At 43.8% G+C, this 21,171-nt stretch overlaps 1 protein-coding gene across 2 annotated transcripts in view; it reads right to left on the bottom strand.

Annotated features, from left to right (window-relative positions):
- The window catches only part of erbb4b (erb-b2 receptor tyrosine kinase 4b), a 234,144-nt gene that overhangs the window by 111,870 nt on the left and 101,103 nt on the right, over window positions 1-21,171 (bottom strand). For both annotated transcript variants that reach the window (XM_076169827.1, XM_076169826.1), the window contains exon 2: window positions 6,467-6,618. In XM_076169827.1, the coding sequence (XP_076025942.1) occupies window positions 6,467-6,618 (152 nt within the window). The remainder of the gene's footprint in view (window positions 1-6,466; window positions 6,619-21,171) is intronic.

Consider the following 21,171-nt stretch of genomic DNA (forward strand, 5'->3'; position numbering starts at 1 on the left):
CACCAAATGACGCTTAAACGTGTGTGTGTGTGTGTGTGTGTGTGTGTGTGTGTTTCGAGCTGGTTAGCTGTTGGTCTCTCTCTCTCTCTCTCTCTTTCTCTCCTCATCACTTCCAAAAGTCAGGGGAAAGGAAATGTTATGGACTGACCAAAAGTAGCAGAGCAGGAAAATGTATCTGTCAGTCAAAGAGTAATGTTCTAACAGCACCCCCCCTCCACCCCCCCACCCCCCCACCCCCCTTCCTCCTCCCCCGACACACACACACACACCCGACACAGATACAGATACAGCCAATTTCTTTCCACAGCGGCCAATTTGATAGAGGCTTGGGTCGAAATGTCGAATCACAGTAGAAAGTCTATGTCGACTACTATCGCGACACTTCTTGCGCGCATACATGGTCCCTTTTTGTCTCTCACACACACACACACACAAACACACACACGAAGAGATACACGCAAATGTCATGTCATATGCTAAACCCACTACTCCCCGTTTTCCCCATATCTCACACACACACACACAAGCGATCCACTTGCAGTGAGATATGTTCCCCCTGACAACGATAATGAGCAAACACTGTGGAGCATAAAAGGTTGAAGAAGAAAAAAAAAAGATATCAGCTGAACTTTATAGTACCGTAGAAATCACACTATGGAGATCACAACCTGCGCCTGGCTTAAAGGTCTTACATTGGATCTGACTGCATTACCAACTCTCCCCTAGTCCCTGCATACATGACGAAGAGGAAGAGGAAGGAAAAGTAGAGGCAAGCTGCAGAAAGTCACTTCAGACTTGCCGAGACTCTTCAATTTCCTTCATGTTCGTTAAAGCGTGACCCTCTTCTTCCTCCACTCCCCAAACTCTCACTCTTTCACCCCCGTCTCCACTGTCTGACCCCGGGATTCCTCTCTCTCTCTCTCTCGCTCGCTCTCTCTCTCCCCGTGGTCTCACATTCCCGCCCCACACTGTCCTCTCTCTCTCACCGTGTCAAATTAAAGTGATGGAAATGAACTTGAGGGGACGCTAATTGCAATTGTCAATCCAATCTAGGTCGCGCGCTGAAAGACAGGGGCTCCCTAGTACTTCATCAGTCTTCATTAATATTGAAGGAGTTTGCTGAGGAGCAGGGGGCCAGCGTAATCTGCACTCATCTAACAGTGCATCAGGAATGGAGGGGTGGGGGGAGGAGAAAGGATAAGGTGAGGGAGGGCAACCAATTGCGCCTGGGGGACAAATATGCCAGTCAAAAGTTCTTTGGAAGTATGAAGAAAGATGTCAAAGAGACGGATGGGAGGCAGGGGCAGATGCTGCGTTCAAACGCTGATGGAAATAACACTTGACAGTTGCGTCACGAGCAGTTTGGCAGCTATTTGACAGACCCGTAGACATGTTAGTTACCTCGACGGGCCGGCTTGTCAAAGGTCAAAGTGCAGCCGAGGCAAGGCCCTGGTGTAAACTGGATCCAACTGCATTTATGAAACTAATTTGACTTAACTTTTTCTGATGAAGCATCATCAAATGCATATGAATGCCTCGGCGAGTGGTAACTGAGCCAATCTACATATCTTTATGCCGCGGGAAGACAAGCTGCTGCAGATCATCAACAAATCAATCATACAGATTGTAGCCAATCATGTGGGCTTTGGTGTAGAGCAGCTGAGGTTGGTTGCACATGGGCACTTTCCCTACAGTGTTGTGCCTTCCTTGAAAACAACGATGATTTGACTGATGCAGAAATGCATTAAAGCCTGTGAAACGCTCCAGTGTGTCACAAAACTTTATCCCAGACATCAGACATTTCAAAAAGATATAGATAATCACATAATGTTTAAGGTATGTGCTGATTTTAAAGCTCACACATGACTTAGTGACTTGAGCCGGTGATGTAATGAAGCATTAAAGAGTTAAACTGACGCCACATTGATACAGGCGGAACCTTACGAGCGTGTTTGTCTATTAAACAGTTTGCTGTCACTTATTGTCAACACTACCTGCCGTTTCCTCCACACTATCTTATTGTCGCTGTCGCTATCTTCCCACACATACTCAGAACGCACCTGAAGGCAACGCGACGTAATTAATCTGTCAATTTAGCAACAGCGCAAATCAGTCCGTCGCTGTTATGAAATGAAAGATGTCTCTGAATATTAGTGAGGGCACAAATATGGACTAATAATAGGTGGTTGGAAGCCTACCACACACACACACACACACACACACACACACACACACACACACACAGTTTAGTTATTGATTTATTTATCTGAAGTCCCCCAACCCTCAGGTTAATTAACCCATAACTGGCCACCTCACTCTAAAGCCGAACATAGTCAAGACGTGTAGAAACACTTAGATTAGAAGTACAATACAGAGATTAGGACTTGATTTTGACATGGGGTTCATATTTGTTCCTGCTGGTTCAGTTCCATTGCAGTGGTGTGATCGTGATCAAAGTGGCCTGCGTTCATGCTCACATAACCATGTAATGGATCATTGTCTTTAACCTCTGCTCACGCTCTAGTCCGGTGCTATTATTCTCCCTGTTGTGCTTACAGTAGGTTTGCCTTTGCTAAGCATCGCCATGACAGCAGAGAGTTATTTCAACAGTTGCAGGGGTCAAGTGATTACTCCACACAAGAGTCAGAGAGAGAGAGAGAGAGAGGGGGGGGGGGGGGGGGGGGGGGTGGAGAGAGAGAGAGAGAGAGAGAGAGAGAGAGAGAGCCACATTAGCAGACCACCAGCCTCTTACCCTAAAGGGCCACTTCAAACATACAGGACTTTAATAGGAAGTGAGCCATCAAAATAAAACTGAAATCCATACACACACAGAGGGCAGATGTGTCAACCAACACTCTTCTTCTTCTACATTGCATTCATGTTTGGTGTCATTATGTGCCACTGTCACTAAAATGAACCCAGTAAACACAAAGACTTCCTTATTCTTTGCATTTGTTTTAGTTTAACTGTGGGTGAATTTACCTCCTAAATTATTTAACCTTCTAAGTTTTGATCTTTTTGATAATTGACTTCTAAATATGTTCTGAGCTGTATAATTTGATTCTTTCTGAGCTGAGAGTTACACTAAGTGGGCGATTACGTGGGCAAAGTAAAGAGCTGAAATGTAGAAGGACCATTACTGTGGTGAACAGTCCATGACATCATCCAGAGTTTACCAGGCGTATCCTGAATAATCAATACCTCATTGAGATAATATGTGGAATTCCTAACACTTGCAATAGTCAGAATAATAGTCACAAAAATGGGACCAAATGTAATGATTTATGTCATCTATGTTTAAAAAGAGAAAGGCACGCAATTAAAACCAAATTGAAGCATTTAGACGTTTCAGACTCCCTGGGTTCCCTCACAGTGCCTCTATCTGTTCCTGACACTTTACTCCATCCACACACACACACACAGGATACAAGACCTAATGGAAATATTAACCGTTTCCATTTGCAAATAATAACTGTATAATTCATTGTGGACTACAGGGAGGGAGATGGGACGTCAGCTCATTGCTGCAGGGCTGATCACTGCAGTAATGTCGCTGAAGATGATCTGTTTACTAATGTTTGCGATGACAATAGAAGTAATCAGATCTGACTGTGCTGTGGGATCCTACTGAGACTGAAATCATAATCACAGACTCATTCATGAGTATATGTGACAAACTGACACCAGGGAAAACACAGAATTGCGTGTCACATTTACAAAACAATGATGAGTGCTTGATTAAAATCTGCCCAACTGGGTGAGCAGGTAGTGGAGGAGTAAAACTGGAAGCTGTGCCTCCATGTGGGCGTGCATCCTAGGGACGTAATTGGCCGTGTCCGTGGTTTTGATTTGAATGTATAGAAGTAGAGCGCCTTGTGGACGAACCAGCGACTCCCACTGGTTGATCAGAGTCCCTGAACAGAGCAGGACAGGATCTAGGGACCTCCCACTCATTGTGTTCTGAGTGTGGAGAGGTCTGACACTCAGATGTCAAGGAGGTGGCATGTTTCAGCCTGCACCTCCCCTCGGTACAGTCGGAACAAAGCGGTGACAAGGAGAGCAAGAGCAGAAGGGATCAGACGGGGAAACTAGAACACAATGCGACAGAAGGATTCCTGCGTGAATTCAGGCATTATGTAAACACTGACATAAAATGTTCAAAGCTCACTGTTGTATGAAAGTCTCGGCGTCGAATTGCAGTTATTAATCACTTTGCATGTGTTGATTCATCTGCTGTGGAGGCAGTTTGGAAGATTGACTCTATTTACTGCTGAAGCTGTCTGAGGGGCTTTGGGAGGCAGCCATCAATCTAAGCTATCTTTAAAAGAGGGAGGCCGAGCACAGGCATCACTTTCAATCACCTCCCACAGACAGCTGGTACCTACGACGCTTCACCGTGCCGCTCTCGCCCTCCTTTTCCTTCTTCTCCACCTCAAGGTGAAGCTTTTCCTTCCCCAGGGGAGGTGTGATATTTTTACTGTTTTATCATCATAATAATAATATTCCCTAAAAATACACCTTGCCCTTTTGCTCCCTTGCTGTTTGGGACTCTGTGTTCCTAATTAGCATCTTCAATTAACCCATGTTAATTGGCAGCAATGGAAAGGTGGCAGATCCTGGTGAGTTGGTGCCACAGGGAGCCATTTTGTAAATGAGTGGTGGTGGATTATATAACAAGCAGGTAAAAGGAGGCCTCCGTGTCAAATTCACCTTTAACCGCAACCTGAAACTACGCCACAGATGCAACAGTGTTTGAGCGTCAGGAGAAGGTCTGAAATGAGAGCGTGAGCGTTGCCGCTAAGTACAGATTGGTTCTGTGCAGCTGAACAACAATCACACTCGGTCTTCAGCTCCACTGCTCCTCTCCCTCTCTGCCTGTTTTTCCCTCTGAGTCACTGGGGCCCATTACCTCCGCAGGGGTCTAATGGTACCACTTTAGCATCCATTGCTCCCCCTTTCCTAATATCGTCTCGGTTTTGTTTTGCGTGGTGGGGGGTGTTGTTGGTAATGCTCTACACAACACGCCAGGATAACGCCTCTGGTTTGCTTTGATCCGTCTCCATTCTTCTGGCTCGTACGGCGAGACAGCAACTTATTACCTTTGCCTGCTGTAAACAAATAATTTGGCCACATTGATTAGTAATTATCGTTGTAAGAACCAAAATATGAAAGGTTGTAGTGCCTTCTTAGTATTTTGTCAAAGTGAGGCCCAATTCCCCCACACAGCAATACTGACCCATTAATACAGTCAGCACTTTAGGGAAACACCAGGGGAGCTCCCCAGCCCCCAAAATAGACTGGAATCAATTGGAATTGTGTGGTGTTAGCAGAGCAGAGTGCAGACAGAATGGTCCACAGTGATGTTCTTGAGCGGTGCAGGGCCACCACAGGTCAACCACAGAAGCTGATTGCACCAAAAAAAGGAAACCGGCTGCTGTTTTTTTCCTGTTTACAGCATATTTCACCACAGGTGGCTTCCCCTGCACCTCCCTGACCTCACATTACCACACCATTACTGCTCTGCACCGCCAGTGTGTGTGCGTGTGCGTGTGTGTCCATCACAACACTGGAAGTAAGCATCTACACAAGCAATTTCCACAAACCAGAAGCATTCTGTTGGTGCCATCTCACTCATGGCCGATGATCAAAACATCAGTCTGCAGATACTAACACTGAGTTATAATGCTGAAGGCCCTGAGGTCAGACTGAATCTCTTGATACAACATTGCATTACATAAACTGGAATAACTCTATAACATTGGAAAAAAGACAGAATTGTATTGCATGGAGCTTACTAATCTAAATAAATGATTTGATAGACAATAATCGACAAAGAAAGGTGGACTTCAGGTCAACATCACACCTCCATACATATTACCTTACAGTTGGTTAAGAAATAGTGAGTTTATTTGTTTGGAACTGGATATAGACTCAAACTGACCTCTCTTGTATTCAGACTTTTACACATGAATCCTTAAGAAATCACGTAGGAGAGAAGTCACCTTCAAAAAATGTTATAGGTGTCCGACAAGAACGGTTCCTCATTTATACGCCTGGATTTTGACTTTAATGCATTCATTCAAGTTCAGTGCCACAGCAGCTCACTGCTTTAAACCTGTGAATCTTCCTTAATGGAAAAAGAGATCTGCATGTGTAAAGTTATGTGGCCTGTAATCATTCTCCGACTCAGACTATTGTAATGTGAGCATACAATCACTAAGCACTGAGCAGAGATGGATTTTGATTAACCCTGATTAAAACAACATTCCTATCTGCTTATCGTTGGCTAATATGAGAGCTGATTGGTGGACAGGCCTCTGAGTACAGGGTATTATCCAGGTCAAATGAGAGGACGCCGATTACAAAGTTCACATTGAGAACTTTTTGTGCGTTATTGCAATTACAGAATCCACCGCAAAGCTCAAATCGTTTACGGGCCGAACGGTAAATCCAAACCCAGACTTACTCGGAGGAAGGTGAGGTCCCGGCTGGGGTCGATGCTCGTGATCTCCAGGTTGCCCATCACCACTTCGCAATTCTCGTAGTATTTCCTCAAGGTGCGGTACTGCTGCTCGAGGTCCGACAGCGTGCTCAGCTTGTTCTCGGTACCAGCACACACTGTGGAGACGAGAGAGAGGGAAAAAAACAGATGAGATGTGTCAGAAACGTGCCAGATGAATGCCTCGTCTGTCTCTTTGTTGTCATTGTGATGTTATTCCTTCTGCTTTACTTTCACTGCAAGCTCCAATCATTTGTAGGTGATAAAAGGCAATTTACTGTATATAAAATGGGATAAGAAGAGTTTATATTGGCCTGACTTTATTTTACATGATGTACAGGTGAAAGCTTAGCAAAGGTCTGCTTCTCTGGTCTGTTCTGACTCCGCCCCCCCCCCCCCCCCAGGGCTCTTGAGGCACATGGTAGCCATTTAACAGTGACACATTGGACGAATCAGGTCGAGGTAATTCAACAGGACCACTTCTACCTATCACCCATCTCCCCCACCGTGACAGACACAAGACATATCAGCTGCTTCTGCCTCAGCTGATTCCCCACACACACACACACACACACACACACACACACACACACACACACACACACACACACACACACACACACACACACACACACACACACACACACACACACACACACAGCCAGTCTGCCTCTTGACTCTGTGGCATCAGACACTCGAAACGACAATATACAACAATTCCCTTTCAATTCATGTGCTGGAGATTTCAAGGTAAAAAAACTAAGCATTTAATTAACCTTAATAACTTTATGTACAGTAGTTTTAAGATGCTTTTCCCACAGGTTCTGTAGAGTCCATTCAGTCAGTGACCAAGTTCAGATGTCATTTTCTTACAGGATGTAGATCTTCATTACATCCTGACAGCAACCGTTCACCTGTGGCTCTGCGAAAAACGTCATATCTCTGCAGCGCCCCCTACTGAGGGAATCTGGTTCGTGGAAAGACCTCTGGCTACAAAAAATGCCATGATTTACCACAAGGGGCATCAATTGTTGGTCATGTCTCAAACTATAAGCCACAGTGATTCTCCTCAACAAATTCTGTAGACCTGCAGACAACACATGTACATTATGGACATGTGTTCCATCCCTGTGCTATCATTTAAATGTTTCATTTGTATTTCCATGAGGATGTGGGGTTTCTCCACCCACCGCCTCCTCAGGCTTGATGACTGTAGAGCCATCGGCGTGACAGAAGGGTGACAGGTCCTTCCCTGAATCTTGTCACGCTGTCACCCATGAGCGGTTACCTCTCTCCCTCTCTCTCTCTCTCTCTCTCTGAGCACCTCCACCCGGAAAGATCTTCCCTGCCGCTTTGCATTTTAATCCACGATCCCTCGCACACACTGGGCTTTGCTTTCCTCATAAATAAATAAAACTCCCCTCAATGCAACCGCCATGTTTGCACTCTACCCTCTTGGCGAGCAATAAACTGAGCAAAACTCATAACCCGTCTTTTTTTCTGCTTTTTCCTCACGCCAGCACTCTGGTAAAAAAAAAAAAAAATCTTCCAATCCCGTTCTTATTTACTCCCCATCATTACACCACTGCTACATATGGGAAAAGGATTCCGCCTCGAGGCAACACAGGCTATAAAGACAAATGGGATTGTGTTCAAACACTTCCACGTCTAAGCAGATATTAGATAAGTGGAAGTATTCCAATGTGACCCGGACAATACCCGACGAGCTGCTGGTGATTAGCCGGGCTGCACATAGCATAACGTGCTGCTCAGGAATGATATATGGCAGGCCTGGGTGTTTTCAATAACAGTTAGCGTGGGCTTGAGGGGAGCAGGGGAGGGGGGGTCATAAAGTGAGGATAGGTGTAATAAACTGTTATTGCACCCTCGGGGCAGGGCGCCGAGATCAGGGGAGAGGGGCGTTGTGGCACGATGTGAAGTCTGGTGAAATTTACTTTGTTATCCCTATTTGCTTCCCTAAGCACACCTTCAATAAGCCTGCTGACTCCTGAAACCTGTCTGCGTACAAAAAATAAAAAAATATCCTCTGAATGTCACCGTTTTTTCTCCTCCGAGTGTGATTTTTAATGAAACCCTGTGAAAATCCAATAGGTCTGCATGAGCCTGCGTGGCGCCGACTGCCAAGTGAACCACAACGGAACCATCTGTGCTGCGTGGAGCATAGAGGACGTGTGAACGGTTGCGTGTTTACTGCCTTGGTGATGCTGCTGCTGCTAGTGATACGTGTGCATATGTGTGCATGACTGTGGGCAGGCTGTGAATAATAGACTTCAGGATGTATTTTCCCCTTCTCGCTGCATGATTGAATCCATTTGTCTCCATGCCGAACGCGTTACATCGGTGATCGTACATCACGGTGCGGCTGGTATAAGACGCAGCGTTGTCTCTGTTCTTTATATTAGGGAGACCTGCCCAACCAGTAGGACAAGCTATAAGACACAGCCTCGTCCAGTGTTTAACATACTGCACATGCTGCAGGAATAGACTGAGGGAACAGATGAATCTTCATATTGTTTAAAACTTCCATAAAAGAGCATCCATCTTCTCTGTTTGATGGATTTTACTCCCCTGCACACTCAAAAGAACAGAATGCCAATGAGATTCAATGTCTTGCCTATATATGCTTGTTTTTTTTCCTTACGTGCGTAAATTGATTTAATTTGTTTATTTTTTTATTTGCAGGGAATTGCATCTCAGAAGTGATGGATTAAGGCAATGAATCATAATAACACAGGGTTTTCCAATATATATAATTAATGAGAAGATGATAAACCAATGTGTGAATTGCATATCTGGATAGATTTATAGGGTCCAGAGTGGTGCTCACACACTTTATGCTTGCCTGAGGACTAAACATAAAATGTGCACGTAAATGTTATATTTGACGTGTATGTACTGACATGGAGTGACGAGTGAATAGATTAATGGCAGAGTGGACATCACTGAAGCCCTCAGAGTCAGAGAGAAGCTGTTAAAGTTCTTATTAAGTCAGAGATAATGATGAATTCAGTCATTTCAGTAAAGGTAAAGTCATTTTTGAGCATAAAGGCTTAAAGGGTTTTTATTTATTCAAGGTTAATATTGACTTTGTTGAGAAATTACACTGAGACAGCTGCTGTTTTAAGAATGTGGACTTTTCTCCTGCACAGTTTGGACATCACAGACAGAATCTTGTCGAGTTAAAAGTCGCTTTCCCCACTAAACCTTTAAACTCTGCCCGGCTCAGATTGTCAGATTGTCAGTTCGGGCTGGACGTGAACATGAATTTGTCGAATCGGAATCAGGTTTGGAATGTGTTGGGTCAAATTGGACTCGGGCCAGAATCAAGCTGCATGTTAAGTTTGCTCTCTCGCTCTCTCTCCCACACACACACACAGACAGACTCATATGCCATCCATCTTGCTTTCTTCCTTTCTTCCACACGACTCCCATGCTTTCTGCGGGGACAGATGGGTTGGTTGCTGGGTTTTTAAATGCTCCCCATGCAGCTCCCATGAGTCTCCAGCAGACAACCAGCAGACAGGAGCACGAGGCATCCATCACTGTCTCTGCTATAATCACCGCAGTCAGCTGGAGGGAATGCAAACACTGACTTCTCCGCACAACAATGACTCAAGAAAATGTTTAAATGTTTGCAAAAAAAACCTAAAAAACGCACTGCAACGCCCTGGGCCGCATTTCCATCAATTTTAATTTTCTAAATGTCCTCATCAGGATTACATAAACACCACACCTCTGTGCTTTGTACGTCTGGGCCAATTCATTTCATAGGTAGTGCACACAACAACTTCATCAATAGAGCCTTGGGAGGTTATCGAATGCCTATAAAGCTGGCAAGCCTCTGAGGTTTATAGGCTCCTGCCAGAGAAGCCAGCAAAAGGTCATCCCAATAGCCACTAACTGACTGAATTAAATAAAGTTGGAAATGTCACTTCCACAAGTAAACACTGTCAATAGCTGAGCTTGGATAACGTGCCTCGAATACCCTGGGGTTAGGGTCCCTATTAATGCAATCCATGTATATGCAGAAATTGTGTTTTTTTTTGCCTTTACTGCAATATATCACAAAAATAAATGGCGCATAGTGTGATGGTAAACAAACTGACCGAGTTGTACAAGGAAAACAATGCAAACGTATCAGATTCCAGTCAATTGCCAGGTTGTATATTAAATAATTGAGGGCAAAGGCACCGCTCTCTCCATCCAGGCTCCCCCCTGCAAAAACACAAACTGAGCCACGTTTTCCCCCTAAATGTCCCTTTGTCCCCTAACGTCCCCCAGATGAGCTTTGGTGGCTAAGTATGAGTTACAAGCCGCTGCGTCTGATGGTAATCACGGCCCAGATTATCGCCCATCTGCTGAGCGGCTTAATAAGCATCAGAAACAGTAACTAGATGAGTGGTTCGTGATGACGGCGCGGTCCGGTGGAGCTAACCTCTCCCTGCCCTCCGAGCTCTGGTCACCCACGAACACGCTGTCACTGTCTCCATATGGTCACCATGGAAATTAGTATGCAGGCTTTGTCGGAGTTTCCCACGGAGAATAATTTGCAGCTGTTTCTGTTCTACTTGCAACTGTTCTCTACTAAACTGCACAGGGCAACAGATCAGAGAATGATGATGAATTTGCTTCAGATTTCATCCACATCTACATTTTAAGGCGATTTGATCTTTTCAAACACTTCATTTCCAAACTTTCACAGTGGATTTGCATCATATTTATTTGGCTCCAATTATTTTTTGGGATTATCTGGAGATATTATAAAAATTGAACATCTGATACAACATGGTCACATATTTACATAATGCTTGGTTTTGAATAATGCTCCTTGATGTTGGCAGGAATCAGTTGCTGCCCTGGAGTTTCTTAAACGCTGCACCCTAAGCAGTTATTTCCCTCTCAAGCCATTGCTCTCTGCCTCTCCAGAGCCTTTAAACTCGTCTGCAGACTTGGAAATCAACATGGGAGTGATCGGCTGACACTGACACTGACACATACCTCATTAGCCAACATCCTCTAGCTGCCTCGCCTTCACTGAATGCACTGCTGATAGTTGGCCTGGCAAAAAGCCTTTCAGTTCCACTATGTGTGTGTGTGTGTGTGTGTGTATAATATACATTAAGTGTTGCATATTTGGAGTGTGAGGAGAATCCAACAAGTGAGGAAATGCATGCAGAGTTCTCTTGCTCTGATTAAAACATTTAAGCAATTCACACTCGCATATTCTAGGTTTGTCACTCAGAGATTCCATTGGTGTCAAGAGGAAGATGGTTGTCTATCATTGTCAGGTGTTCAGCTTTAATTGGCTTCTTGTTTCCATTCTGTGTACTTTTACCGCCATCACCTTGAGGGTGTAGTGAAGGTTTCTGTGTGCATTATGAGGCGAAAGTAATGCGATTATTTCACAGCAAACGCACAATCCTCAAGCTTCAGGCAAACCTAACCAGTCACAGACTGTTTGAACGTTTTCCCAGAAGGCTTTGCCTTTGCTCCTGAAGCCTCAGAAACCTCCTGCTAACACAAGGCAGAGTGAAATGCATGCTCTTTATATGCTAATAGTGGAAAAAGCAACACCCCGAGGTGTTTGGTCTCCTGACGGCCTGCTAAAGACAGATGACAGGTAGACTGAGCAACAGGGTCAAATCAACCGCTCATATCCTAAATTGGTGTGTATGTGTGTGTGTGTTGGCCTTGAGCTATTCTGTGTCAACATGCTGACAAACACACAATGGCTGATCAAACACACACCCACGCATATACAAAGTATCAGCTCCAGTAGTGTTTGATGCTGATCTAAAGCATCCAAGTCAATGAATGTGAGACACAGTGACTCTAGTATTATACTTTACACTAGCTGAACTGCTCTGACTTAACTAACAAATGCCACTCTTAGTTAACATAGGCAACTGTAAAATCAACAAATTCTCTGGATCTGATTGGCGGCACACAAACAACAGCGTACAGTTTCCTAAATATTCTCTGCAATGGTGGAACTCCTACATCCTCGATGTTTTGAAGCTGATATAGTGCAGATTCATTAATACAACACCTTTACATGTGGAAACTGAAATCACCTCACTCTGTTTCATGTCTTTAAGCAGATTAACCATTTCACCCCTTATCCTCCTTTTCATTCCAGCTTTTATGCAAGACTCCGGCATGAATCCTAATCAGAAACGCTCCGAGAGAAATCTGTCATCATGTGCACATACAGCATCAAACAGCACAAAGGACTGACTCGCACACATCCGCACAACAACGAGCATGGAAGAAACAAACGTCAGGATGTGATGAAGTCATGTCAGACTCTGTTTCTGCATTTTTTGCTTTCCATGTCCTTTTCCAGGAGAAGTCAACTCAGCTGCATGCACAGAATCATCCCATTACACATTTATTCAGTTTGTGGAGCTGCCCGGCTCCAGCTCCACTGGGGCAGCAGCGTGTTAAGCACATTGCTCAAAGCTTCCTCAAGGGGAGTTGTTGAGGGGTGCGAGAGTTTTATCCAGATACTTTCCCCACCAGCACTTCTGCTGCCAGTCTGGGGATTTGAGACGCTGACCTTCCACACACACACAGACCTGCTTCTCTTTTTCTCTTTGCATTCCTCTCTCCTCTGCCCGTCCTTAGCTTCCCCCTAAGTTCAGGCCCAGGTGCAGGAATACACAGGCACATTTTGGGATTTAGTTAAATCCCTTTTCAGCATTCCTTTTTTTTCACTCAGGATGACTCTCTATCAATTAAAACCGGCAGACCAGTCAAAGTATAGCCTCATATCTTTCATGCCTCCAGTCTAAACCGGTTTCCCGCTGTGTGTGTGTGTGGTCCTCCCCATGAATCTTAATCTTGTACCCAAACAGTCGCCATCAATTATCCTGGCTGCTACTGCTAACTCTTCCCCTGCCTCCCATTTTTCCCCATTAAAAAAAAAGCCTTTTTTCCTCCGCTGTGATGGGATTGCATCGCCCGCTTACCCAGGAAATGATTTCTCAGCAGGCTTGTCAACTGGGCGCCTGTGCCGCAGTGCCACAGGTGGAAGCTATGAGCTGTACGTGCGTGCATCGTGTGTATTTCTCCTTTGTTCTTTATTAAATGTGTGTCCATGTGTACACACGTGTCTATGTGTGAACAGCTCCTAGGGTGAGTTCCTGATAATGGTTTGTCCAAATCAATTTCCACTGCCCACGATTCTCTGGGATAGAAAAATGTTCTTTTACGTAAACTTAAAACAGAAAAGTATGAAGTAAAAAACGGACCAAATGTTTGCAACAGTGTCAATACAACAGAAGCGAATCAAAGTTTCACAATTATTCCACCGTCTGTTTAATTCTGCTGTTCTTCACACGTTTCAAAGTACTTTTGTCTTGTCTAAGCAAAGCTGGGTTTCTTCCTGGACCGTGAACGTGGATCTTCTTTGAACTTATGAATGTGAAATAGTGTATAAATAATAAATATATTCAACATAAAACAACCTTTCTCTTCCATATTTCCCTCATATAAATAAAATATATCTTGATTTCCAGTGCATCTCCAAGGCAAAAAAACATTTCCACCAAAAGAGTTCTGCAGATACAGATTCAACAAGTAGATGAAAAAAGCTTTTTGAATAATGCCACTTGAGGCATTTAAATGTGAAATGTCCAACTCAATAGAAAGACTGAGGGCAATAGCAACATGGAACTGAAGACAATAACTGAGAATATCCGAGGACAGGACACTGACAGTGGGGCTCAGACGGTTTGGACATGCGGTGAGAATGGACATGGAAAAATGTGGGTCCCAACCTGGGTGAAGCTACCAGCTTAGATGTATGATGCAGCATGAAAGAGCACATTTATGAGATAAAGACTCCAGACAGGACAAGACTGGACAGGACAAAAACATAGCTGAGTAGTATTGGAGTGGTTAAGGTGTCAACGAGGTCTGGATCAACCATCACTGAGCAAGAGAGGACAACTTAACCACCACAACATGTATCTAAACACTCAGCCTCGTCCCAGAAGGGGAATCAACAAACAGGCGGGAGTGATGCCAGTCTCAGCGGGTGCCACAACCAGTCTGGAGAGTCTGGAATACAAATGTTTCATGTCACCCTTCAGCCATTTGTCAAGTGATGACTAAAGACACTTCAAATCTACCAGTTTTCTTTGTGAGGCCAAGGACAAGCACGGCTAAGCTCCTCTTTTCACAGCCTGTCAGACAGTGACGTGAGGTGTCATTCAAGAGGCGGCCCGTGTTACATGCAACAGGCATGTTTAAAGCCGTCAGCATGGAAAGATCATTCATAGATAATTTATTCACTGGAACACAATGAGAAGCAGACAGACTGAAGGTTTGTGTTTGAGACATGACGATGACAAGACACTGCTGGAGGCATCTGATTGTCTCAGTGCATCACTGTCTCTCATTGGTCCCTGCAGTGCCTCAGATGTCAGTGAGGAATGGAATGCTAAATGGATTTTATAGTTGGATTTAAAAATATATATATGTATAAGCAACATCACCTTTGATATTTTTTTAAATAAAAGATTTTATAATGAGATTCAACTTGCAAAAACGTGCCAAACTACTCAACTTCCCTGGGTACAGATGAGATACAATGGGTTTGTACTGATGTGAGATGCAATTCAAATAAATCAGCTACCTGGAATTGCGCTTAGGGGCAAAGCCTATGAGAACACTTGAGGAATCTGACTTGTTAAAAGGTCCAATTTTCCAAACCACAGACCGAAAATGATGCTTTCTGAGTGGAAAATTGTTTGTCACTGTTTTTAGTCTAATTCAACTCAAACTGCAAATGAAATGTGTGCAAAGGGCATCCAGTTAGTACTCAGCACCACCACCACCACCACCACAGAGACCTGCTCTCAATCCACAAATGTGGCTTCTGGCTTGTGCTCCGTTTGATTATTTACAGTTTTAATTTGCAGTTAAGGAGCAAATCCTTGTCATTGCATTGCAGACTCCCTCTCGTTGGAGGGGCTGCGATATGGTGACACTCTCTGTATTCCTGCTCGCTGCGTTTAAGCAGCTGATGAGCTGTTTTATCACTGAATGGGATTTCCAGAAGGTAAAATTACTCTTTTCATGAATTCATTCTAATTTCATGAAAAATATGCATATTTAACAAGGTTGTGATATTGTACAAAAACAAACAAGCGTTGGGGGGGGGAAAAGCAAACTTGTTAGATATCATTAAATTCAGTATTGGTTAGGTTACAGTAGAAAGTAATAAGAAGAAGGTCATGCAGCAGGTCCTCCCGCAGGATTTCAACCAGCACCGTTGTTACCAGGTAACCAGACTCGAGTTGGCTGTGCTTGTTTATTGCACAACTCGCACAGCGCAGAGCTGAATGTGATTCCGCCGTCCTTGTCCTTCCAATGGATTGCTTTTAATTTGCAGCGGGACCACCCTTTCATCACGGACCAGATCGATTATAATTTGTTTTAAGGCTTAGCAGATGAATGTAAATAGCCAGGCGCTGACGCTTAAAAAAGATATAAGGTAACACTCCAGCAGGCCAAGCAATCAGCCGGGATGCAGAGAGTGAATTCACTGCTGGTTGTAATCTATGTTCTTATTAGAGGAGACTGCAAATACATCTTGTAATACAATAGCTTGCATAAATTGCCATGTGTCAGGGAGGTGCAGGAGTCATGGAAAATGGATTTACTACAGAAACAGTGTGTGTGTGTGTGTGTGTGTGTGTGTGTGTGTGTGTGTGTGTGTGTGTGTGTGTGTGTGTGTTTGTTTTGCATATATATAGTATATATCTTTGTATACATGTTTGTGAGTGTGGTGGAATACACAATACTTACTTAGACTTAGACTTCTCATTAATTTACATGACACCTTAAGACAAAGCTGTGGCCAGGCCAGCAAACATGTGGACCTCCACCTGGCCATTACATGGATTAATGTTTCTACTGGAAATGCTTTAAGCTGCACTATGGAGTGTTTGGAGCCCACTGTCATGTGCCAGTTTGAAGGTCAGATCACTGTACGATGTCAACAAATAATGTCAAAAGTCTTGTGTGTGCCTGTGAATAGACACATAAACACACCTGAGCTGTCTGCCAGGACCCACTGGAGACTGTCTTAGAGGACAGTGAGCCAAGAGAAACGCCGACTGAATGGACAAAGAAGACAATAACACACTCTAGGGGGCACCAAAAATTACAGTATGTAGTGCTGCTTTCAAAAACTCTATGGCAGCATGAAGACAAGTGGGAGGTTTCTGTCCCACACCCTCACAGGCTTATAAACCACATGCTGTAATTATGAAATCAATGAATTCCAACAATCACTATCAGAACAACTTAACAAAAAACTAAACCAGCACAAAAAGGCACATCCTCATGTGTAGACAGCCAAGAAAATGACAAGAGACACCCATCAGGAGCGTCTATTGAAGAAAAAATAATTTGTGTGGGAGTTTACTCTTTGTTATTGTTTTGGACAATGTGCCTTTTGTGTATTTAAATTTGTCCTTTATTCGCTTCTGTTATTGTAAAGTACTGATTAAGCTCAGACAAGCTGCTCACAGCGCCGAAATGTCACAACACATTGTTCCTCAAGCAAAGTGTTATTATATTTCCTGCACTGCTAACACAAAGGGACTGTGCGCTTGCGAGTGTGTGATGGACTTGTTCAATTTTCGACTTTTATTTAATGTGCTTTATCATTTTCCATTGATCTTACTCATTGCATGTGTTCTCCAAAAGTGTCTTCAGCTAGCACCTACTTTCTGAGTGTGCACACACAAGCTTTGTTGAAGTGGCATATGAGTACATAAACACGCACAAGTATGAAGTGTACAGAGTAGTTCAAAAGTACAATTTAACTATAAACCTGAGCAATCATTTGAAATATGTAGGTAAGAGGCTACAAGCTAAAGCTACTTTTGCACTAGCTAACTAGCACCACTGCGTAGCTACGCCATAGCCACCTAGCATGATAAAGCAGTTTTGTCAGGCATATTTGATTGCAAAAACTAACAAATAGTCAAAGAAATGTGTTTTATGAAATGTGAAATTAGCTTTTAATACTCATATGATGGTTTGCTCCTTACATAGAGACAACAAATATATAAATATGTAGCAGGTCAATTTCTGAACTTAAATGCCCACAATATAGGCCATTAAGCAAAAATATGAGTTTGATAATTTTATGTCCAGTCTGCTGTGTGGCACATTTTAGTTTGGTGTTATATAAATACAAACCCCATGTATATGCACACTCCAGAACAGTGGAGGGATGATGATGATGAATACTTCCTCCAGAGAAAACACAGTCTCCCTCCACATAAACTCCACCGTCCAGTGAACTTGAACCAAACAGCCCCATTTCTGCTTTTATTTAATTGTTTTTAACACAGCCAGCCGGGTAGATGCATCTTTGTTAGAACGCACACATCTGGGCAGCGCCTCCATTTGTCATTAATTCTGCTCCGGTGGTCTTTGTGTAATTGTTTCTACCACCACAGTGGATGTATCTGGCTAAAGAAGCTTAGTATTCATTTTCATCAGCCACCGCCAAGGGATTAGATGTGCTTTCCCCTGGCAGCGCTGTTTGGCAGCCACACTTATCTGCAGCGACTTACAAGGCTTATTGAACATTAGCATGCAATTATCTTTGATGGTCTAACTTTCATACTGGCTGACAAGACCCAATCATTCTCCGTGAGGGATTTTCCAAGCGCATAACATGAATATCAAGGTAGCAGCAGCAGCTTGGGAGGAGAGAACGTCGTCTAACATAGATGGACTCTAGATAAAGCATGAAAGACACGATTAGAAGCACAGCTGTTCGTTCAGGGCAGCGACCCAAAACTAGACAAAAACCCAAAGTCAGAGCTCAAATCACTGCTTGTACCCATCGTTTACCAGCACGTAAACAACAATAACTGACAATGATCCTCCACATTCAACTCCTCCACATTCTGACTTGCTTTTCCTTGCTCGAAATCACACACACACACACCCACACACTACTCCAACTACAAGCAGGTCCTTGTTGTTGGGGTCCTTATTGTCAAAGAAAATCACAGACTTCTCACATCACTTCACTCGTGAGGTCTCATGAGTATCGATTGTCAGACACGGGTCCTCTCCTCCTGAGTGAGCCATCTTGTCATTTGTGCACCTTTGCTGTGTAGTTGTGTTGTGTGACCACCACTGCTGGAGAGGCTGTGTCATTTGAGCGAGCGTAACTGGGCCGTGGGACTTTGTATGACTTCTGAACAAATTCAGTTATTAAAGTAAGTTATTCAAGTGTCCTTGTCAACCTTCACTTGAGAGAAAACGATTCTGGAGAATTACCGGATAAAATGTTTTGCCCCCGTAAGAACTTTCATGCCTCCAATGAGTCTTCTTAACACGGATATTTCCCTGTGTGCTCAGCGTAATTGAACCCTGCCCTATCTGTCAGCTTTTATGCACTGTGCAGGTGTGTTGATATCAGTGTTTCCGGAAGCTGCTAATAGTTTTATCAGGCCTGAAGTCAGTTTTCCAATTCCTTGATTATGCCAGAGCCCCCCCGGATGCCTCCAATTAGAGATTCCTCCTCTCCCGTTTGGGTCATTTAATTCCCATGCACCTTCTCCTCGCCGTGTTTCCCATGGTCTGTCAATTACTTTTTCCTCTGATCGCTCCCTGACCGTGTTAAGTCACCTATCAGCAAGAGCACACACGTGAGAGGGAGAGAGGGAGAGAGAGGAGGAGAAAGAGAGAGAGAGGGTGAGAGAGAGAGAGGGAGAGAGAGAGAGGGATCAATTCTCTCACTCATCAACGATCAATAACTGGTTGAGGGCATGAAAGGGAGAGGAGGCGACGCCATTGATGATCGAGGAGACATTGTCACACATGATTTTCTCCTTAAGTCTTGTTCACCTGGGGCCTTGTGATAACATCAGTATTGATTCGAGCTGGCCGCTGCTGGCTAATTCAATAATGGCAGGGCTGCATCGCGGAATCAAAGGCAATTATGTGCTGCTGGCACTGAGGCTGCAGGTCCGCTGGAAATACACCAACAGCTGCTGCTGACCACATCTGCCGTTTTTTGCTAAAATATCAGAAAATAAGTGGCTGATTCAGAAGATGACTATGTATGAGCCGTAGCAGGTGTTGTAGCCCAGGCAGTGACCCTGCCTCTCAGCAGCATGCAAGCTCATCACATTCCCTCCTCACACACACACACACACACACACACACACACACACACACACACACACACACACACACACACACACACAGGTGACCTGCAGGGGTTAATGACCAGCGACCCTCTTCCTGTAAATGCATTGTAGTATTAACTACTGGTTGTCAGCACAATGAAGGAAAGCGCAAAGAATCCCACGCACACAAATATGAACATGGTGTTGAATTGCAAAGCTCCAGCTCTTATTTTTGTTCCATATTTTTGTTGTACTTGTCATGTTTGTAGAATCTGGGAATTTGTGGGACCTGCATGATGTGATCTGTTTTAGAGTAAAATACAAAAACCTACAAGTCTAAAAGTGTGAATGCAGAACAAACAGACAAACAGTAAGATATAAAGTGCTTTGCTTATTTGTGTTGCCTGCATCAAAACCTCATCAGCTTTTCTTTGGTCTATGGCTGAACTCTTCCAGCATATCTCATAGAAATCTAGTACTATTTGCATTTTTTAATATATGTTTATATCCACGATGCAAAACAGAACAGATAATAAGAGCACAGAGAAACACTGGGACATAAAACACTTAAATACACACAATTCTGACAGAACAGACCGGCTTTAGCTGCTTATTATAAGATTGTTGTATACAGTTCAAAGTGCTAATTTAGCTTCTTTTTTGTTTGTTTGTTTTTGTAATGGAAACTAAAATTATCACTGAAACTGAGACTTTGTTTTATCTCCACATTTTAGCACAATATAACACCAGAATGTGTTGTCATCCTAAACTCATAAAAGCGACACTGTGGATTGTGTTGTGTTTGTTGACGACAACTGGCACCATGATGAGAATCTAAACATCAATCAAAGCATCTCAACACGGCAGAAGAAGTTGAGAATGAGTGCGTGTGTGCAAAACTTTGTCACAAATGAAGCCGTCAGACGTCCAAAACAACAGAACGAAGGCAAACACTTTGGCAAACAGGCGCACACTGATGGAAGACAAAGAGCTTGTTGAGCACTGTAGCACGTACGCGTTATGGTTCCTGACACATAATTTGATTTTAATGAACAGCGAGTCACAAAGAATGAAGCTCAAAAAGCCTGTTGCCATCTGCGGGGCTGCTCTAATGAAGTGCCTGGCACTGAGCTCCTGGGCAGAGGGAGGAGGGTGAGAGTGTGTGTGCATCAGCTACCACCCGTGTGTGTGTGAGTGTGTGTACACAATGATGAACACTTGGCTCGGAACAGCACATTACCTCACTAAACCTACGGCAAACACCACCACAGCACATTGCACGGAGGGATATTTAGATTTTTGTGAGGTATGTAAAACGAGCTTCGCTGCAGTGTGATGGCGCTGCTGCTGAAATGGCCCCATGCACTTTGAATCAAGTCTCAAGCGTGTCTGCAAAGCAACGGAATACAGAACAAAGACGTTAGTTTGATAAAGTCAGACGTTTGACTTCCTGCTGTAATTCTCCACCTCTATCTCCCC

This window comes from Genypterus blacodes, unplaced genomic scaffold, assembly GCF_046128005.1.
Source record: "Genypterus blacodes isolate CSIRO-AG114 ecotype Tasmania unplaced genomic scaffold, CSIRO-AGI_Gbla_v1 ptg000214l_1, whole genome shotgun sequence".
Taxonomy (NCBI): Eukaryota; Metazoa; Chordata; class Actinopteri; order Ophidiiformes; family Ophidiidae; genus Genypterus; species Genypterus blacodes.